The 19,539-nt window shown below is 35.4% G+C and overlaps 2 protein-coding genes across 3 annotated transcripts; both read right to left on the minus strand.

The window, feature by feature from the left end:
* Positions 1–245: 245 nt before the first annotated feature.
* LOC145605251 (poly(A)-specific ribonuclease PARN-like) lies at positions 246–4,965 on the minus strand. The gene is made up of 7 exons (XM_081661294.1): positions 4,568–4,965; positions 3,575–3,705; positions 3,057–3,370; positions 2,490–2,603; positions 1,960–2,086; positions 1,477–1,744; positions 246–1,286 (listed from the first exon to the last, which is right to left on the minus strand). Exons 1-7 carry the CDS (start codon positions 4,924–4,926, stop codon positions 449–451), a joined length of 2,151 nt encoding a protein of 716 aa, XP_081517420.1. The 5' UTR covers positions 4,927–4,965; the 3' UTR covers positions 246–448.
* Positions 4,966–5,904: 939 nt separating this feature from the next.
* LOC145604734 (uncharacterized) lies at positions 5,905–18,136 on the minus strand. Of its 2 annotated transcripts, none has more exons than XM_081660663.1 (18): positions 17,857–18,136; positions 17,689–17,751; positions 16,919–17,073; positions 10,483–10,596; positions 10,141–10,206; positions 9,664–9,747; positions 9,419–9,505; positions 9,043–9,134; positions 8,880–8,940; positions 8,746–8,805; positions 8,585–8,645; positions 8,148–8,255; positions 7,940–8,058; positions 7,778–7,849; positions 7,607–7,692; positions 7,032–7,128; positions 6,640–6,847; positions 5,905–6,411 (listed from the first exon to the last, which is right to left on the minus strand). In XM_081660663.1, the coding sequence occupies exons 1-17, from the start codon at positions 18,056–18,058 to the stop codon at positions 6,716–6,718; spliced, it is 1,659 nt and encodes a 552-aa protein (XP_081516789.1). In that variant the 5' UTR covers positions 18,059–18,136; the 3' UTR covers positions 5,905–6,411; positions 6,640–6,715. The 2 variants fall into 2 exon arrangements, with proteins under 2 accessions (XP_081516789.1, XP_081516788.1); XM_081660662.1 differs by having other exon boundaries at positions 6,628–6,847.
* Positions 18,137–19,539: the final 1,403 nt, after the last annotated feature.

The raw sequence follows: 19,539 nt of genomic DNA on the forward strand, positions 1-19,539 counted from the left end.
TGTTGTTCTCCTCTGCTGTTTGAGGAATATTTGTTTTAATTTTGTATTATTGGACTTTGATTGTGATTTCAATATTAATATGAATTAGTTAATTTATTTTAGTGCATGTCTGCATCCTTTTTGCATTTTTTTCTGAAACTCTTAAATGTTCTATACTTCTGCTTACTTTTCCTGCAACAAGTGATGGTTTTTAACTTTTTATGATGGACAAATTTAGCCACAAAATCCATCTGAAAAATACTAAATTACATGAATAATTTGCTGAATCTCAAATTTCAACAACCTAAAATTGAAAGTCAAGTCACAGATACATCGATATAGAACCATCAAAATTTCCCTATATTATTTCCAAGATGTCTTACACTGAAATGATACAGGGGTATGTTTCAAGTATGAATTTCAGAAATCTAATCAATTTGCTAAGATTCAAATGGTTACACTAAATGGCCTATACATTACAAGAACTTGTGACTTTCAACTCTCTGTTGGCTTCAGAATCAGGAGAGTACAAAATCTTGTCAAATACATTCTGATCAGATGTGCACTTCTGAACATCTATCTTCGATTTGGTTGCTTTGCAAATCTCTGGTGATAGACTTGATCTTTCAGTTTTCTCAATAATTTTCTCTGGTTCTAGGTTCTGGCTATCTGTTTCAATTTCTATTAATTTGGTCTTCCAATTAATTCCAATTGCCTCTGCTTGTTCTGTAAACAAGACCTTCGAAATTGGGGAACTGCAGATATCCTTGTAAACCTCATATCCAGCAGCGCAGGTTTTCCCACCTTCCAACAACTTTGATAAAGGATGTAGGACAGAGATGGAATCATCACTTGTTTCTAAACTTTCCTTTAAGGCGAGGAAGCTAGCAGCCAAGTCTGCCGTACTAAACTGAACAAATACTGCAGTTTCATCCAAGTTATAGATGCAAGCAACTGAGTGTATACCAAACACTTTACAGATGCAATTTTTTATCACGCTTGCCCTGAGTTTTGGGTGGAATCCCCAGATCAATACGATGCTAGGATGCATAATGTTGAGAAACCTCCTTTTAACAGAATTGATAACGGGAATTTCATTCATATCACCAGTGCTTAGATTGATTACATCTCCTGAACTCCAACTGAGATAAAGCTGATTGACATATTTTTGAAGATTCTCACTGTTTAATACCTTCTCAGAAGAGAAATCAACACCCAGATGACTGCAAGCTTGAGCAAAGATACACCCGGTCATGAATGCGTCATAACCAGCTTCATGCCTGGCCCCAGAGTTCCAATTTGAGGACCTGGAAAAAGACTTCGGAATAAATTGGTTTCACATACATAAAGTGGAAAGTAGCTATCAGAAACAATGTGAATAATTGCAATTGATACTGTCACACTGGTGCAAACAATAAGAATCAAGACAGACATGTTGAAAGACTCGAAAGAAGCATTTTATGGAAAATCAGATACAAGGCAATTCAGGTGACAAACCTCATGTCATCCACTTGAACCTCTACCTTCACACATGGCTGTATACCCAAATAAGAGGATTTTCCGGAGGCTATCTCAGGGCACATCAGAGAGAATGAGGAGGCCAATGATGTGCTGGCTTTATTCATACATTTTTGAAGGCTTGCGTCCGCATTCAACAGTACTTTCGTGTCAACAATTTGTGGAAAAGAATTGTGGATGTTTAACACAAACTCTTCAACGGTTGATGGAAGAGGACCAAAGAATTTATGGTACATGTGAGCCATATCTGCCACAATTACAATACACCATATCTCAGATGACAAGAAACGGCACTAGTAAGAACTTTAAGTGCAAAAATTATAATTTGGTGTAGGACTAATGCTCCCACCTCTCACAAAGGCACAATTAAAATGGGGATGGTTAACAATTATTTTTACTGAGAGGTGGGCTGTGGGGGTGTTGGTCCCAGACTGCCTGAGCATGTAAGCAAGAAAAATATACCTAAAAAGCAATTGTGACCTACAATAAGCTTATTTTCAGCACAGAGGAGGTCAATGACATGCCGAAATCCTGCAGCTGCTTTTACTTTTCGCCTTGCATGCTGGTGAGACTCATCCTTTATCTCCTCCTGCAAAAGAAGGAAAAATTATAAATGTGGTAAGCAGAAAAGGCTGCACAAAGCTAGTTATTGTCTGCCAAATACTAAATCTATCTCACCTCAATAACCAAAGGAGATGTCGTTTAGTAAGACGGCTAAGATCTAATCATGCCACGCAGATTCAAAAACAAACAAACAATCCTAGTACAATGTCTGCAACAACCAACCACAATCCCGCATGTATCCCATAATGACAGGCTATACTGACTTACTAATTAAGATGGGCCAAGGGAAAGTAATTAATGTACTACCTCCGTTTCATGTTTTTTGCAACTTTGAGCATTATTTGTGAGATATAAAATATTGCAAAGTTGCAAAAAACCTGAAACAGAGGTAGTAGTAATTATCACAGTGTAATTGACATTTTTCTCACCATAAGTTTCATCTTGTCATCATCGGACTCTACATAAACAACAAGCTTCTGCAAGATGGAACTTTCATCATAAGCACGAACAAAGACAAGATCCTTAAAGTGCTTCCTTATGACCTGCAATTGCAGTGCTAAATTAGTGGAATTCCAAGATATAACAAAATTAAAAATAAAAAATAAAATAAAAAAGCTGCATGTAAGACAATGCAAGCTCATTTACATAATAAAGCTTAAGGGATAGAACATAAACACTTCAGACTTCAATAGAAACAAAGTCTTCAAGAGAAGATCATCAGGATTCAATGTGCCAGCTGTTTACAGGAAGACAAAATAAAAGTACTCAACAAGAATCAGGCATGCTAGCTAATAACTATGGCTAAGGCATTAAGTTTATGAAATGGACAATAGATGTCATCACACAAGTTACTATTGTATTAGCATCCCAAAGTTTAAAATCTGATTCAACTTGATCAATATCAGTGTACTAACATTACTGCAGACAAGATATACAACCTGAAAATTAAATTAAAAAGACATGATGCATGAAAAGAATGTGATTCAAAGGATTACCAATTCCATCAACTTCAGCTGATGAGAGGTGAACCCGTTCAATCTAAGAGCAGGACGCATATTAAAAAATATGGTTTCAAATCGTTGTTTAGATTTTACAGCACTTGGAAGCTCAGCATTTACATTTCTGTTGAGTAGCAACATATTATGCCAATCACTGAGCCGATTTTTCATCCGTTCTGAGAATAGAACATCAGCTACATTGCTCAAAGGTATATCTCTAACTTCATTAGCATTTTGCCATTTCCCGCTATATATTGAATTCAAGCGCCTCAAGGCCTCATCTTCCTGTCCTCTGGATAAATAAGACACTCCTGAGATTATGCAACGTGTAAATTTACCACAAAAAAGTTGACATCATTGTGACTATCACAAATGACAAATGTTCTATCACTGTTCTTTGTCATCTATATCTATGAATATAAGTCTGAATGGTAAAAGTGGCATGCTTGCATCCACCCAAAACCAGCACTAACACATACGTAAGAATCGAAAGAGTAATGAATCACATATGTTACCTTCATGTATACATGTATTGAAGTCAAACTGATATTTTGCCAAAAAGTCAATCGAACTCGTCTGGCACAAAAATTCATATGATGGGCCATCAGTGGGAAGCTCTTGACGTGGAAATATGTAGAAATTATGCCTGCCAATGAGACGATATGACATTATAAGATGGAGTAACCCTTCGTGTGCCTTTCAAACGATTGAGATTAACTTATTACTTTCGTCAACCAATAACATTTGGACTTAATTCTGATGCACTTGATTATCAAATATAGGTAAATTAAAGCATGTCAAGCATCCTTAAAAAATTGCAAGATTTGAACACTAAGAGCAGGAACAATAACCGCGGTTAGGAAAATAACCATCACAAGACCAGAATTAACTGTTATTCAACAGTCATACTTGCTATTACCTTGCAATGATGAGCACCATACTAAAGAAGACGGACGAACTCGACTTGGGGAGCGGAGGGGGTCCAGATTTCCCTCCATCCATAATACCTATCACTCTTATCACTTATCAGGTTGTTACAAGCTTCCAATTAACCATTATTAACTAGGATACCACATAATTTCCAATTTGTTATCCTCACACTCTTCCCATCATTTCATCATTCAATTTAAGGAGGAGCATCCTAAAAAATTCAATCATAAACCATTACTATTCAAGAAAAAGCAACATTTTTTCCCAAACATCCGAAAATTAAGCAGTGTTAGCATAAACATAACCAATACCAAGGCGACGCATTTGACAAAACGAAAACTTCTGCTAAATTACACTACTTCATTACATCCTTCATTGCAGCACAGCACTATTAATTCAAAAAATTATCATCAATCCAAATACACTACATTTCTTCATTCAATCAGCTCAGCTAAAAAAAAACTACTAAATTCAACATTTATGCACAAATTAATAGCATTCCCAAATCAAAAATTCAAAAACAAACACCATAAAATAACAATTCAATAGAAAATGAACAAGATAGAGCGAATACTAACGGATGAGCAACGAAAGAGTTCTTGAGGGAATCCCAGCGAAAGGGGCAAACACCAAACTGAACAACAGCGAATTTCTCGGCAGAATCCTTAATTTTAAGGTAACGAACATCGTACCGATCGATCTCAAACGATTCGCGCCAAGGTGAGCTCGTAACTCCAGTCATCTCCAAATCAATGGCGACGAAATCAGCAGCTTTGACATGGGTGGTAAGGTCGATTAGGGTTTCTTCAAAATTGGATTTTGTTACATTTTTCAATGAGAAATTTGTTGTTGAAATTGAAGAAGAAGAAGAAGAAGTTAGGGTTCGATTTAGGGCAGAGGAGAGAGAAATTGGGGAAACTCTGCTGAGCTTCTTCATGTCTTTTGTGTCTCTGCTTCAGCTCACTGCATTTCTTCTTGTTACGGAGTACTTTGTTTATACAAAATCTCACCTTTTGGTTATTTGCAAAACTTTGACTTTTGTGTTTGACTATATACAATTTTCAAATCGAAACCAACACGACAAAAAATCGAAGTTACTAAGAGAAAACATGAAGTTAATACTACACGATTTGAAACCAATCCAAACACGACCCGTTGAGATAAAGTGGTCAAATTATGCAATTATCCTATACTTTACATAGTTTTTGATAGATTTTGTGAATAATACGAAATTGACACGAGATTAAACATGTGCACAACGCAACACGATACAACTTTATGTCAGCTCTAATTGTAACTATACGTTCTTATGATGTAAATTATAAATTTAGATTAAATTTACAATACGGGATATTGTATAGTGTGGAATGATTATGTTAAAGTTTAGATGATATTTTGTTTTTTTTTTTTAAGCGATTATTGGATTAATGATAATTATTGGATAGTTTTATGTATGAAAAGTAGTTTTCAAACAATTTGTAATACAGTTCATTATTAGTTCAATTCAGGATTTTGTTCTGCTACACTATAATTATTCCATATATGATATCTGTGTAAATGTCTTCATCAGTAGTTCAAGATCATTTATGAGTCATCCTCAAGGGGAACATACAGTAACTGATCAGACATCGACAATTAATTGAGACTTCAATCGATGCATAAACTTATTTGATACAAGTGTGGTCATGGAGCGAATGCAGATTCATAGCAATGCCAAGCTCCTCCTAATGATAAACGCTATGGATTCTTCCCGAGGAGGTGATCATGGGAGGAATAAGAATACCTATACCAGATAATAATGGGAGAAGCCATGAAAGCGGTGCACCTGTCAAATACTTCATAGTTCCATGCACTATAAGATTATGAGAAGTTTGTAGTGGGAAGGGGAGCTTTTACCATCAGGGTCAGATGTCACTTGTCAGAATTCAGAAATTCCAATAAAACAGCAGAAATCTTCAAAAATTGATGAAGAATTACGCTACAATGCTACATGAATGAATGTTGAGCGCTTTCTAATGCATAACCAACCATTCGTGTTATATACACAATGAGTTTGACAAATTAGGTGTTATATATACACAATGAGTGGTGCAGCTAAATGGGAGCCCAATCTAACTAACAGTACACCAACACCACCACCACCACCCCACCCCTCCCCTCTATTTGTCTCTCTCCCAATCTCATGCAATTTCATGCTACTCGTACCAAATTAACACCTATATTCCCCATTGGTGGTTGTTCAGCAAGGTCTTGGATTGTTGACACGAGACACCCATATATGTGACAAGGTTACAATTGCTGTTCAATATTCCTGTCTCTGTGGCCTGACCTTCAAATCAGGACCAACAGCCTGCAAAATCTTCAGGCCTACCAGGGTGTGCTGCTTGTTTAACTCGTTCTGTGACAAGTATTTGACATCATCCTGAATCAAAAAGGACAAAGCAATTGGCACACCAGCTAACTTATCAGTAAAAAATTCATCATTAAATCCTACTGCTCAAAGTTAACAATTAAAAGAGAAAAGGTTGCATATTAGATGCAAAAGAATAACTTTCAAGTAAACTGATTGAAGATAAATAGCAAGAGACTGCTTAGAAATGAAAAAAATTGCACATAAGATTTTGAAAGTGTGACATGCCTTCAAGACTACCTCATCAGCTGGTTTTCCTTAATATTTTTCATTAGTCAGTCTCTGGAGCTGCCACATCAGATGGCTTCTCCCATGCTTACTGTGATTGAATTAGACGTGCAGCAAATGCACCATCCATTGAATGCTTCACTGGACACGAGCGAAAGAATCCTTGTTCAGTTGAAAAGTCAGATGGAACATATCTGTGAACAGGGTCTATTTGGAATTCCTGTCACCCAGCAAATAACAAATTAACATAGAGACGGAGAAAAGTTTCATCCAGCCAACAATTATATAAACGGACAATACTAATTTACAGCTAATAAGTAAAACAGCTCCTAGCTGACCCCACTTTTGGGATTAAGGCTTTGATTGATTGATTGATTGATTGATTGAAGAAAAACAGCTCCTACCGGATGTCTAACAAGAAATGCAGATACCCTGTCTTCATTTTCTTCAGGATCAATGGAGCAGGTACTGTACACAAGCACACCGTCTGGTTTGACTAGCCTGTGGATGTTAAACCAGACCGACAAAAGGAAAAAACGGAATATTATGAGTCCACAATAAGGAAAAAGAGCCATTTAGGCCATGCTTGGATTGGGGTTAATAAAAGTCAAACTTAGCAAAATGAAAGTATATACATGGGAGGTGGAGATAGTGATGGTGTGATTGTAAGGAGATTTATGTAGTGGTAGTGAAGTGATAGGTGAAGAAAGGGGAACTATTACCCTCATTTTGGGGGTAATAGTTACACTAGGGGAGGGTGGGTAACTATTACCCTCATTTTGGGGGTAATGATTTCCACCTCTCTTTCTTATGTTGTTCATTAACACCTTTTCTCCCTAAAATAATACCTCTAATCACCATGTTTACCCTATTTTGACTTTTATTACCCCCTTAATCTATTACCCCCAATCCAAGCATGGCCTATTAGAGAAAAGTCAATTATATGCACTTTCAGAGGCAGAGTTAATTTTGATCTCACTTGCAGGCAGCATCCAACAGCTCATCCTGCAATGACTTTAGCTCTTCCATATCCTCCAGCTTTCTATTCCAACGCAAATCCGGCCTCTACCGACAGAAAATAAAGTAAAATAGATCAACGATTTGATATCTCAAAAATAGTTTTGAATGGAAGAAAAGCAGTACCACTTACTTTAGAAAGTACACCAAGGCCAGAACATGGAGCATCTAGCAGAACTTTATCAAACTTCAATTTGTTGCTGTCCTGATGCAAATAGAAAAAATTGCTCAAGTATTTTCGATAGGAAACAAGAGGGAGACAGCAAAGCTGGTATCGCACATTACAATGACTTACTGCAAAGGAGCGAAGATCAGCATGGATGCAATTGATCACACTATCAACTGACTGCAACTTGGCTGTTTCTTCAAGAATCCGTAGACGACCTTTATTTATGTCAATTGCTGATATCATACCTGAAAAGCTAGAGATTTAGAATCCAAAACCAGCATCATCAGTAATTAAACTGTTGCTAAAGAAAAATGCCTACTTGCTCATGATATACCTCGGCCATTCAAGCGAGATGCCATGAAGAGTGTCTTCCCCCCAGGAGCAGCACAACAATCAATAATGCAATCATCAGGCTGTGGATCCAGAACAGAAACAGCTAGACCTGCAGCAAAGCAAAGATGTATTATAGTATTACGCTTAACGATTGTGTGAGATGATAAGGTCATATATTTTTCAGACATCTTGTCTTCCTTTATATTCTTTTAAAGAAGTAGAGAATAGGATGAATTATCTATCAATATGAGAACAATAGCATCAGATACGATGGTCTTGATCCAAGATTCCAGGGAAAATAAAATTAAAGTATGAAACGACGAGATGTGCACAGTATGAACTGAATAGTGAATGTTTTCAGTGTCAGCATATCAAATTACTATAAGATCTAGAAGGCATTGTTTATGAAGCAATAAAAATAATTTGAAATATACTGACCTGCACTCTCGTCCTGAACTGAGCATAAACCTTCTTTTAGGAATCCATTTTGTATCACACTCTGAGATATGAGAAACAAATCAGGATATAAAATTGGTCCTAAGATATTAAACATTTCACAATAAACATAAGTTATTATGAGAAGAGTCACAAGACAGCACCTGCATCCCTCTTCTGATGCGCACAAAATCATCCAAGTGCAAGGAAGGTTCATGTGGTACCTAAAGACAAAGTATTATGAAGTGCATAGAATTGAAATAGGATGTCCAGTATATAAAAGGGAAGAGTCATTAACCTTCAGCACATTAAGCTTCATAACAAGGTCTTCTCGAGTTAATCCTTTTGCAATATTGGCCCTTGCACCAAGAAAAACAGATGCAGAAACAAGTAAATAGCGGGATTAGTATCACAACAAAGCCTTAAGGAAATCATGACTAGGAGGATAATAAAATGCCAACCGCAAGCTGAAACTTGGATCAGTGTTATTCCATATCATTAATTTGATAGCTGCTTCTTGTCCAAGGTACTTGGTCCACCGTCTTACCATCCACTGGTGGGGGATGAGGGGTTATGAGGAAAAGGGAGACTAGTCAGCATTAACATACAATTGTTGTAATACCCTGAAAGCATAGCACCGCTTCCAGGTCAACATATACAACTATCACACTCACAACTGGTTTCATGCTGCTTTTTTTTTATGTGGTGGTGGGGGGAGGGGAGGAGGTGAGAAGGGAAAGCATAATAAAAGACTACCATGAATATTGCCCCATATTCACAAGTACACAAGCATAAAAAGTTTCAGCTGCTGTTTTAATATAATCATTACGAACTCACCACTGGATGGGAATGAGTAGTAGCAAGGGCACGTGCTTGTGCGCGGTCATTACCATCCAATTTAGGTACAGGAAGGGAATCTTTATCCTGTAAAGAGAAAAAACTTAATGTTTTAAAATATATCAAGGATGAACAACTTAATTATAAACATTCACTCCCAGAAAAGAATGGAGGCTTTTTACTGGTTTGCCACCCCAATCTCATTAAATTGCAAAGATTGATTTGAAATCAAGAAAGCTTTGAACCTTAAGAGAAACTAGTTTTCGGAGGATCCCATTCACCATGTTTCCTGCACCTGGTCTAAGTGCAAACTTGGCAAGATTCACATTCTGCATTAAAACCCAGTGGTAAGAACACGTGCCTGAACCTAAAGAACAAATAAAATAAGCCTCTAAAATCTCAAGAAATATTGAATTCGGATCATAAAATAATGCAACCCACTTCAGTTGCATACAATAGTATAAGTGTGCTCAAGTCACTGCAAATATAGCCACTGCAAATCACCATTCACCCTGCTAGGTATTAGGCTATTAGCAGGCATCAAATGAACATAAATATAGCAATATTTACATGCAAATGCAAGCTAGAAGGAAACAATAACAAAGAGAATTATAGCAAATTACAGCAGTATGAAATCATGTGTACTCCATATTAACTCCATAACAAGTATAAACTATATCTACGAGACATAACTCATGTAGCAAAGATGAGTAAAAACTAACCTCGTCAACAACAGCATATGGAGGCATCTCCCGTTTAAGAATCTCATAAAATCCAATCCTAAGGATCTAGAAACAAAAATAAGTTAGTATACGTCTCATAGAATTCTACAATGAATATATAATTATCACTTTTTAAGGACAAAGCTATCCAAAATTAGTTACATTACAGTATAACAACTACACCTTAATAAACCAGATATCAGCCATTGAAACAATAAGGCATTTGGATATTTACTTACCAAATTAACCAAGTTTTATATCTTTAGCTCAAAAGTGATACTTTCCTCACTGATTTCTAGAGGGGAAAAAAAGCCTTAGCAGAAGCATTTTTGAGTGATATACCTGTAGCAGCAGAGGTTCCATGCTCCTAAAAGAGCCTTCATCATGACACAACGAAAGAATCAAATAGTCCAGATATTTTCTCCAGCGAATTGCACCGCCAACAATGTCAGTAACCTGAATATCAAGATAAACATTTAGAAGCAATAATGCACTTCTATAGAACAATACAATAAGTTTCCTGCACACTCCTTTAGTTCTTAGGTTTATCAATCAGGCTTGAGGTACAAAGAGAGCTAGTAGCTGTATCTGACGTTTAGACAGAAAATACAAATCTAGGTTGGGAAGGGTTAAAGTTGGAGCACCTCCAACAGAAGGAGCTTGATTGAGTCCAAAAAGGCAAAAGCCATTCATGGTGCATAACTGGCATATAAGTTAAAGTGCAAAAAAAATCATGTAGGAGCACCTCAACTTTATTTAGATTTATTTAGAATAAGTATCTACAAACCCTGGATGGAAAGTTGGTTAGAACATGTTCACTAAAGGAACTCATTTTAGTCCTAGAACCACTTTTTCAGTGCCACATCATCAACCTAAATTTTTGTGAACGCTTGTACGAATACCACAGTATTCAGAAGGACTCATTATGAGCCCAGGACTCACAACAAAAGGTCCTATACTTTCTTTACTCACCACCAAAGAATAAACATCATGAAGATACATATATTCTGCATATGAAAGAACAAACATTCCCACCATATTACTTGTGGAGGGGTGTCCACCAATGGAGGAGGCCTCCATAAAGGTGCCTCCAAACAATGAGAGTAACTGGCGTTAGCATTAGCATGTCTTCAATTTTGGAAATTTTTGACTTTTTTGGCCCGAGAATAAAAATTTTCGAGATGTTTAACACGGATCCTAATACCCACTGGGAGTCCAATAGGGTAAGTGGAACCATCTATTTTGCCTTTAAATGGTCAATGTACCTGTTTACAACTTGCACTTTCCAAACGGCATTATATGATCCCGAGATGTATCCCCTTCTATCTCAATCCTTTCGACATCGGGTCTCGAAACCTCCAAAATTGCTCAAACGTGTATTATAGCCTTTAATTTTGGCACTTTTTGACTTTTTTTTGTCCGAAATAAAAAATTGTCGAGATGATTATCATGGATCCTAATATCCTCCGAGTGTCAAATTGCATGGGTGGAACCATCTAATTTGTCTTTATAAGGTCAATTTACCCGTTTACAACTTGCACCGATTTCATAAACTTAAGCCTACCTCAGACATTTATGACAACATATAATGATCATATATGGATCCAAACGGCATTAATATGATCCCGGGATATATCCCCTACTATCTCCAGTCCTTTCGACTCCGGGTCTCGAAACCTCCAAAATTGCTCAAAAACCGTGTAATAACCTTTAATTTTGGCAATTTTTTACTTTATTTTGCTTGAAAATAAAAATTGTCAAGATGTTTAACATGGACCCTAATACCCTCAGGGAGTCCAATTGGGTGGGTAAAACCATCTATTTTGTCTTAAAATGGTCAATTTACCCGTTTACAACTTACATCGATTTCATAAAATCAAGCTTACCACAGACATTTCTAACAACATATAATGATCATATATGGTTCCAAGCAGCATTATATGATCCCAAGATGTATCCCCTTCTATCTCAATCCTTTTCGACACCAAGTCTCGAAACCTCCAAAATTGCTCAAAAAAACGTGTATAATAGCCTTTAATTTTGGCAATTTTTTACTTATTTTGGCCAAAAAATAAATATTGTCGAGATGTTTAACATGGACCCTAATACCCTCCGTGAGTCAAATTAGGTGGGTGGAACCATCTATTTTGTCTTAAAATGGTCAATTTACCCATTTACAATTTACATCGATTTCATAAACTCAAGCTTACCACAGACATTTGTGACAACATATAATGATCATATATAGTTCCAAACGACATTATATGATCCCGAGATGTATCCCCTTCTATCTCATTCCTTTTCGACACCGGGTCTCGAAACTTCCAAAATTGCTCAAAAAATGTGTATAATAGCCTTCAATTTTGGCAATTTTTGACTTTTTTTTTGTCCGAAATAAAAAATTGACGAAATGATTATCATGGACCCTAATATTCTCCGATAGTCCAATTGCATGGGTGGAACCATCTAATTTGTTTTTATAAGTTCAATTTACCCGTTTACAACTTGCATCGATTTCATTAACTTAAGTCTACCACAGACATTTATGACAACATATAATGATCATATATGGATCCAAATAGCATTATATGATCCCAAGATATATTCCTATTATCTCATGCCTTTTAGACACCGGTTCTCGAAACCTCCAAAATTGATTAAAAAGCGTGTATAATAGCTTTCAATTTTGGAAATTTTCAACTTATTTTGGCCTGAAAATAAAAGTGGTAGAGATATTTAACATGGACCCTAATACCCTCCGGCAGTCTAATTGGGTGGGTGGAACCATCTATTTTGCCTTTAAATGGTTAATTTATCTTTTGACAACTTACACTAATTTCATAAACTCAAACCTACCACAGACATTTATGACCACATATAATGATCATATATGGTCCTAATAGCATAATATAATCTAGGGATGTATCCCCTACTATCTCTAGTCATTTCGAACCCGGGTCTCGAAACCTCCAAAATTGCTTAAAAATCGTGTATAATAGCCTTCAATTTTGGCAATTTTTGACTTTTTTTAGCCTGAAAATAAAAATTGTCGAGATGTTTAACATGGACCCTAATAACCCTCCTAGAGTCCAATTGTGTGGGTAAAACCATCTATTTTGTCTTAAAATGGTCAATTTACCCGTTTATAATTTACATCGATTTCATAAACTCAAGCTTACCACAGACATTTCTGACAACATATAATGATCATATATGGTTCCAAACGGTATTATATGATCCTGAGATGTATCCCCTTCTATCTCAATCCTTTTCGACTCCGGGTCTCGAAACCTCCAAAATTGCTAAAAAACGTGTATAACAGCCTTTAATTTTGGCAATTTTTGACTTTATTGGCCAGAACATAGATATTGTCGAGATGTTTAACATGGACCCTAATAACCTCTAGGAGTCCAATTGGGTGGGTAGAACAATCTATTGTCTTAAAATGGTCAATTTACCCGTTTACAATTTACATCGATTTCATAAACTCAGGCTTACCACAGACATTTATGACAACATATAACGATCATATATGGTTCCAAACGGCATTATATGATCGCGAGATGTATCCCTTTCTATCTCAATCCTTTTCAACACCGGGTCTCAAAACCTCAATAATTGCTCAAAAAATGTGTATAATAGCCTTCTTTTTTTGGCAATTATTGACCTTTTTTGGTCCGAAATAAAAAATTGCTTAAATGATTATCATTGACCCTAATATCCTCCGAGAGTCCAATTGCGTGGGTGTAACCATCTAATTTGTCTTTATAAGGTCAATTTACCCGTTAACAACTTGCATCGATTTCATAAACTACACTTAAGCTTACCACAGACATTTATGACAACATATAATGATCATATATGGATCCAAACCGCATTAATATGATCAGGGGATATAACCCCTACTATCTCCGGTTATTTCGACTCCAGGTCTCAAAACCTCCAAAATTGCTCAAAAAGATTGTATAATAGCCTTCAATTTTGGCAATTTTTGACTTTTTTTTTGCCTTAAAAAAATGGTCGAGATGTTTAACATGGATCCTAATACCCTCCGGGAGTCCAATTGGGCGGGTAAAACCATTTATTTTGTTTTAAAATGGTCAATTTACCCATTTACAATTTACATCGATTTCATAAACTCAAGCTTACCACAGACATTTCTGAAAACATATGATGATCATATATGGTTCCAAACGGCATTATATGATCCCGAGGTGTATCCCCTTCTATCTAATTCCTTTTCGACACCGGGTCACGAAACCTCCAAAATTGCTCAAAAACCGTGTATGTTAGCCTTCAATTTTGGCAATTTTGACTTTTTTTGGTCCGAAATAAAAATTGCCAAAATGATTATCATGGACCCTTATATCCTCCGAGAGTCCAATTGCGTGGGTGGAACCATCTAAATTGTCTTTATAAGGTCAATTTACCTGTTTACAACTTCCACCGATTTCATAAATTTAAGCCTACCACAGACATCTATGACAACATATAATGATCATATATGGATCCAAACAGCATTATATGATCCCGGGTATATCTCCTATTATCTCATGTCTTTTAGACACCGGTTCTCGAAACCTCCAAAATTGCTCAAAAAACGTGTTTAATAACCTTCAGTTTTGGCAATTTTTTACTTATTTTGGCTAGAAAATGAAAATTGTCGAGATGTTTAACATGGACCCTAATACCCTCCGGGAGTCCAATTGGGTGGGTAGAACCATCGATTTTGTCTAAAAATGGTCAATTTACCCGTTTATAGGTTACATCGATTTCATAAACTCAAGCTTACCACACAAACATTTCTGACAACATATAATAATCGTATATGGTTTCAAACGACATTATATGATCCCGAGATGTATCCCCTTCTACCTCAATCCTTTTCGACAGCGGGTCTTGAAACCTCCAAAATTGCTCAAAAAAACGTGTATAATAGCTTTCTATTTTGGCAATTTTTGACTTTTTTGGTTAGAAATAAAAAATTGCCGAAATGATTATCATGGACCCTAATATCCTCCGAGAGTCCGATTGCATGGGTGGAACCATCTAATTTGTCTTTATAAGGTCAATTTACTCATTTACAACTTGCACATATTTCATAAATTCAAGCCTACCATAGATATTTATGACAACATATTATGATCTTATATGGTTCCAAACGACATTATATGATCCCGCGATGTATCCCCTACAATTTCAAGGCTTTTCGACACCGGGTCTCAAAACCTCCAAATTTGCTCAAAAAGCGTGCATTGTAGTCTTTAATTTTGGAAAATTTTGACTTTTTTTTGCCCGAAAATAAAAATTTTCGAGATGTTTAACATGGACCCTAACCTCTAGGAGTCTAATTGGGTAGGTGGAACCATCTATTTTGCCTTTAAATGGTGAATATACCTGTTTACAACTTGCACCGATTTCATAAATTCAAGCCTACCATAGACATTTATGACATCATGTAATGATCATTTATGGTTCCAAACGACATTATATTATATCGGGATGTATCCCCTACTATCTCAAGGCTTTTCAACACCGGGTCTTGAAACCTCTTAAATTGCTCAAAAAGCGTGGATAATAGCCTTCAATTATGGCAATTTTTTAGTTTTTTTGGCTCGAAAATAAAAATTGTCGAGATGTTTACCATTGACACTAATATCCTCCGAGAGTCCATTTGGGTGGGTGGAACTATCTAATTTGTCTTTAAATGGTCAATTTACCCATTTACAACTTGCACCGATTTCATAAACTCGAGCTTATCACAGACATTGATGACAACATATAATGATCTTAACCTCTCTCTAATACCATTTTCTAGGCATTAGCATGGCTTCCAGCACTAGTAATGGCAAAACAAACAGAAGAAAATGGCTTATTATACAATTAGTAAGTAAACAAGCTAGAAGAGATAGAATAATGGCAGCCAAAGGAATGATAGTAGTATTATCAAATAGAGAGTTTAACAATACAAGCCTTCTTTCAAGAGGAAGGTACTTTCCAATAACAAACTTCTCAACAATAGTCAACATGATGACTATTCCTCCTAATGAGGCCTATATATAGAAAAACTCTCATAACAAACTCTAACTTATTCCCCAAGCTACTACTAATAGGCTATGACTAACATACCCTTCCCCTATTATTGATTCCTTGCATGAGATTATTCCTATACATTTGCTCTTGTTTGCTAAGTTGCATCAAGCTCAAGTCACACAAGAGCAAAAAGAAATACGCAGCATCTCAACTATATTCAGGATATGTATGCACTTAAAATTTCGCAATTGCCTTAGAGGGTCTGACCTCTAAAGTAGCTTTAAGGCGCTTGGATTGGGAGTATTAAATTAAGGGGTAATAAAAGTCAAACCAAGCAAACTTAAAGTAAACATAGGAGAGGGGGAGCTAGTGATGATGTGATTGTAAGAAGATTTATATAGTGATGGTGTGGTACTGTGGTGATAGGTGAAGAAAGGGAACTATGACCCTTATTTTGGGGGTAATAGGTTACACTAGGGGAAAGGGTGAGTAACCTATTACCCTCATTTTGAGGGTAATGATTCCTCCTCCCCTTTCTTTTCCTTATGTCACTACAACCTTAATTCATTCATAAACACCTTGTCTCCCTACAATAATACCTCGAATCAAATATAATTTACCTAGTTTGACTTTTATTACCCCCATTCCAAGTGCCCCCTAAGACTCAACTTCTGCCATTAATGAGATAGCAAAAGATAGGATATGAACTTTGATGTTTAGGAAGATGGAGAATAGAGTAGAATACCAATCTGAGATCTCTTTCTTCAAGGTCTCTGGTGCGAAATCCAAGAGTCCTTTCAACATATTCCATCTCGTTGTTCCCTGAACCCTTGCCTCTCTCATTTAGAAGATCAGCGAAAGCACCACCAAACTCAATCCGCATCAACCTCACAGCAGCCACTGAATTTACACACAAAATAAAACCAAAAGAGACTTAAAAATCCAAACAATCTTCCCTATGACCAACATCACTTGCATCACCTATTGTGTTCAATATATGAGCATTAGGATAGTTAAGAACGACATCAACACCAATTACATTGGCACAAAAATGCCTTTCAATATAATCACTAGAATACCATTAATTTCAACCTCTATAATTTTTAATAGTAAGTTGGTAATTTACACAAATCAGAAGACAATCCAGAAGAACTCGCAAAGACGGGCAAACCTTTTTAAGCAAAAGGCTCAGCCTTCAGCCCAAGCTTAATGAGAGTGCAAACTATGATTTAAGCTTAGAATCCCAACAGATTGCAATACAGTACAGGGGTAAAATTAAAAGTAACCAGGTATATATTGAAATAAAAAATATTATAACACTCTACAAAAATTGAACTATGATTTAATACTGAAACACACTTCAAACCTTCTTATGGATTAAATCAAACCACAAAAGAATCATAAACTTTTCCACCCCACATTATATAAATGCAGGATAATCAAAATTATGTCAACTCCCCAAAAAAAAGTAACAGCAAATTTTGAAAGATGAATTAGATTAATAAATGAATATACCAGCTCTATGGGGTGAAACCTGCAAATTTAGCTTCTGGGTTTTCATTCGAGAATCAAGAACACCTGAAAACCAACCATTTAGAAGAAAAATTCAAAAAAGAAGAAATGCCCATTTCTTCAATTGAGATTAAAATTGAAGAAAGTAAACTTAAATTTCTGAAAATTGACCTGTCTTTTTAAGCTTGGGTTTAGAAGAAGTAAAAGGAGGGTTATTTTGATTATGAGCATGGTTGATAATTGCAGGAAATGAAAGTGGGGAAGTAATGAATGAGGTTCTTGTGAAATTGGGTTTAGTGGGATTGAAAGGGAAACAAAGATCAGTTTCAGAGAAGTGAGAGAATGGATGAAAGTTGGTGATGGTTGACGCCATTGTTGGCTGTTAAGTAAAGCTTTTTAACAAAAAAAAATTAGTCTATTAGAGCAGATAAGCTAAGCTACAACAAGAAAACGAAAGGGTGCATTGATTTGGTTTTTTTCCTTGTCAAATAAAAGGTTTTTTTTTTCTCCTATTGCAAATTGATGTACCCGATGACCCGAGTGACCAATTTAGAGTTTAGAGGTGTCGGGTTGACTCGAAATCGACTTGAAAAGAAAAGGAAAAAAACAAATAAATTCAATTTTTCGATGTGTTTGGACATAATAATTTAGCAGAAGTTAAATTAAAAATAGACTTGACTCGACTTTATTGACTCCGACCCAAGTATAATACACATAGAGTGATGGTGCGCTTGGTCAAATTAATAACATATTCCCTAATTGACTACTGAGTATATGTTATTATTTGTCACGTTCTTTCATTTTAAAATTGTATGTTTTTTAAGAGTCCATGTTATTTTATTTTAGCTATTAAAGGACGAATGATGATAATCGATCCTAGGATTACTTGGAACCGAGAGAGGAACTCTAACCACTTGATCTATCCCTTTTTCTCAGAAGAAGAGAGATTGTGTGAGCGTGTACAAACTGTATCATATTCCGGGAACAAATCTCCTTAACAATCTTATCCAACCAAGGTATATAAGAGATAATAATTTAAATTACGTAAATGAAATTATCAACCCTTAGGCCCCGTTCTTTAGAGCTGCTTTGCTCTGCTTTACTCTGCTGAAATCTGCTCTGCTTTGCTCTGCTCTGCTGAAATTTGCTCTGCTCTGCTTTGCTCTGCTTCAATCTGCTCTGCTCTGCTCTGCCCTGCTCTGCTTAAAATTAATACTTAATATTGAATTATTATAACAATAATAATGTATATTTAATAAAAATAATAATAAATAATTAATACTTAATGATAATAATAATTAATATTTAATAATAATAAATAAATAATTAATATTTATTAATAATAATACTTCCTCCGTTTTCTTTTACTTGCAACACAGCCTTGTGGCATGTGTTTTGAGCTCTGGTTTATGTAATGTAAATGGACAAATTTTTCATTATAATTTTTACAAATGATACTTAACTCTATTCTAATTTTCGTGTAAAAATTATATTGAAAAAATTGCTCGTTTACCCTCACTAATCATCTCCTAAAACTGCGTGCTTAAAAGGTGTGTTGCAAGTAAAAGAAAACGGAGGAAGTATATAATTAATATTTAATAATGATAATATAATTAATATTTAATAATAATAATAATAATTAATATTTGATAATAATAATATTAATAATAATATAATTAATATTAAATAATAATATATTAATAATAATATAATTAATGTTTAATAATATTAATAATATTAATAATAATTAATTTTTAATAATAAAATTTAGTGATTATAATAATAGTAATAATAGTAGTAATAATAATAATAATAATAATAATAATAGTAATAATAATAATAATAATAATAATA

Source organism: Chenopodium album, chromosome 22 (genome assembly GCF_948465745.1).
Source record: "Chenopodium album chromosome 22, dcCheAlbu1.1, whole genome shotgun sequence".
NCBI classification, from domain to species: domain Eukaryota; kingdom Viridiplantae; phylum Streptophyta; class Magnoliopsida; order Caryophyllales; family Amaranthaceae; genus Chenopodium; species Chenopodium album.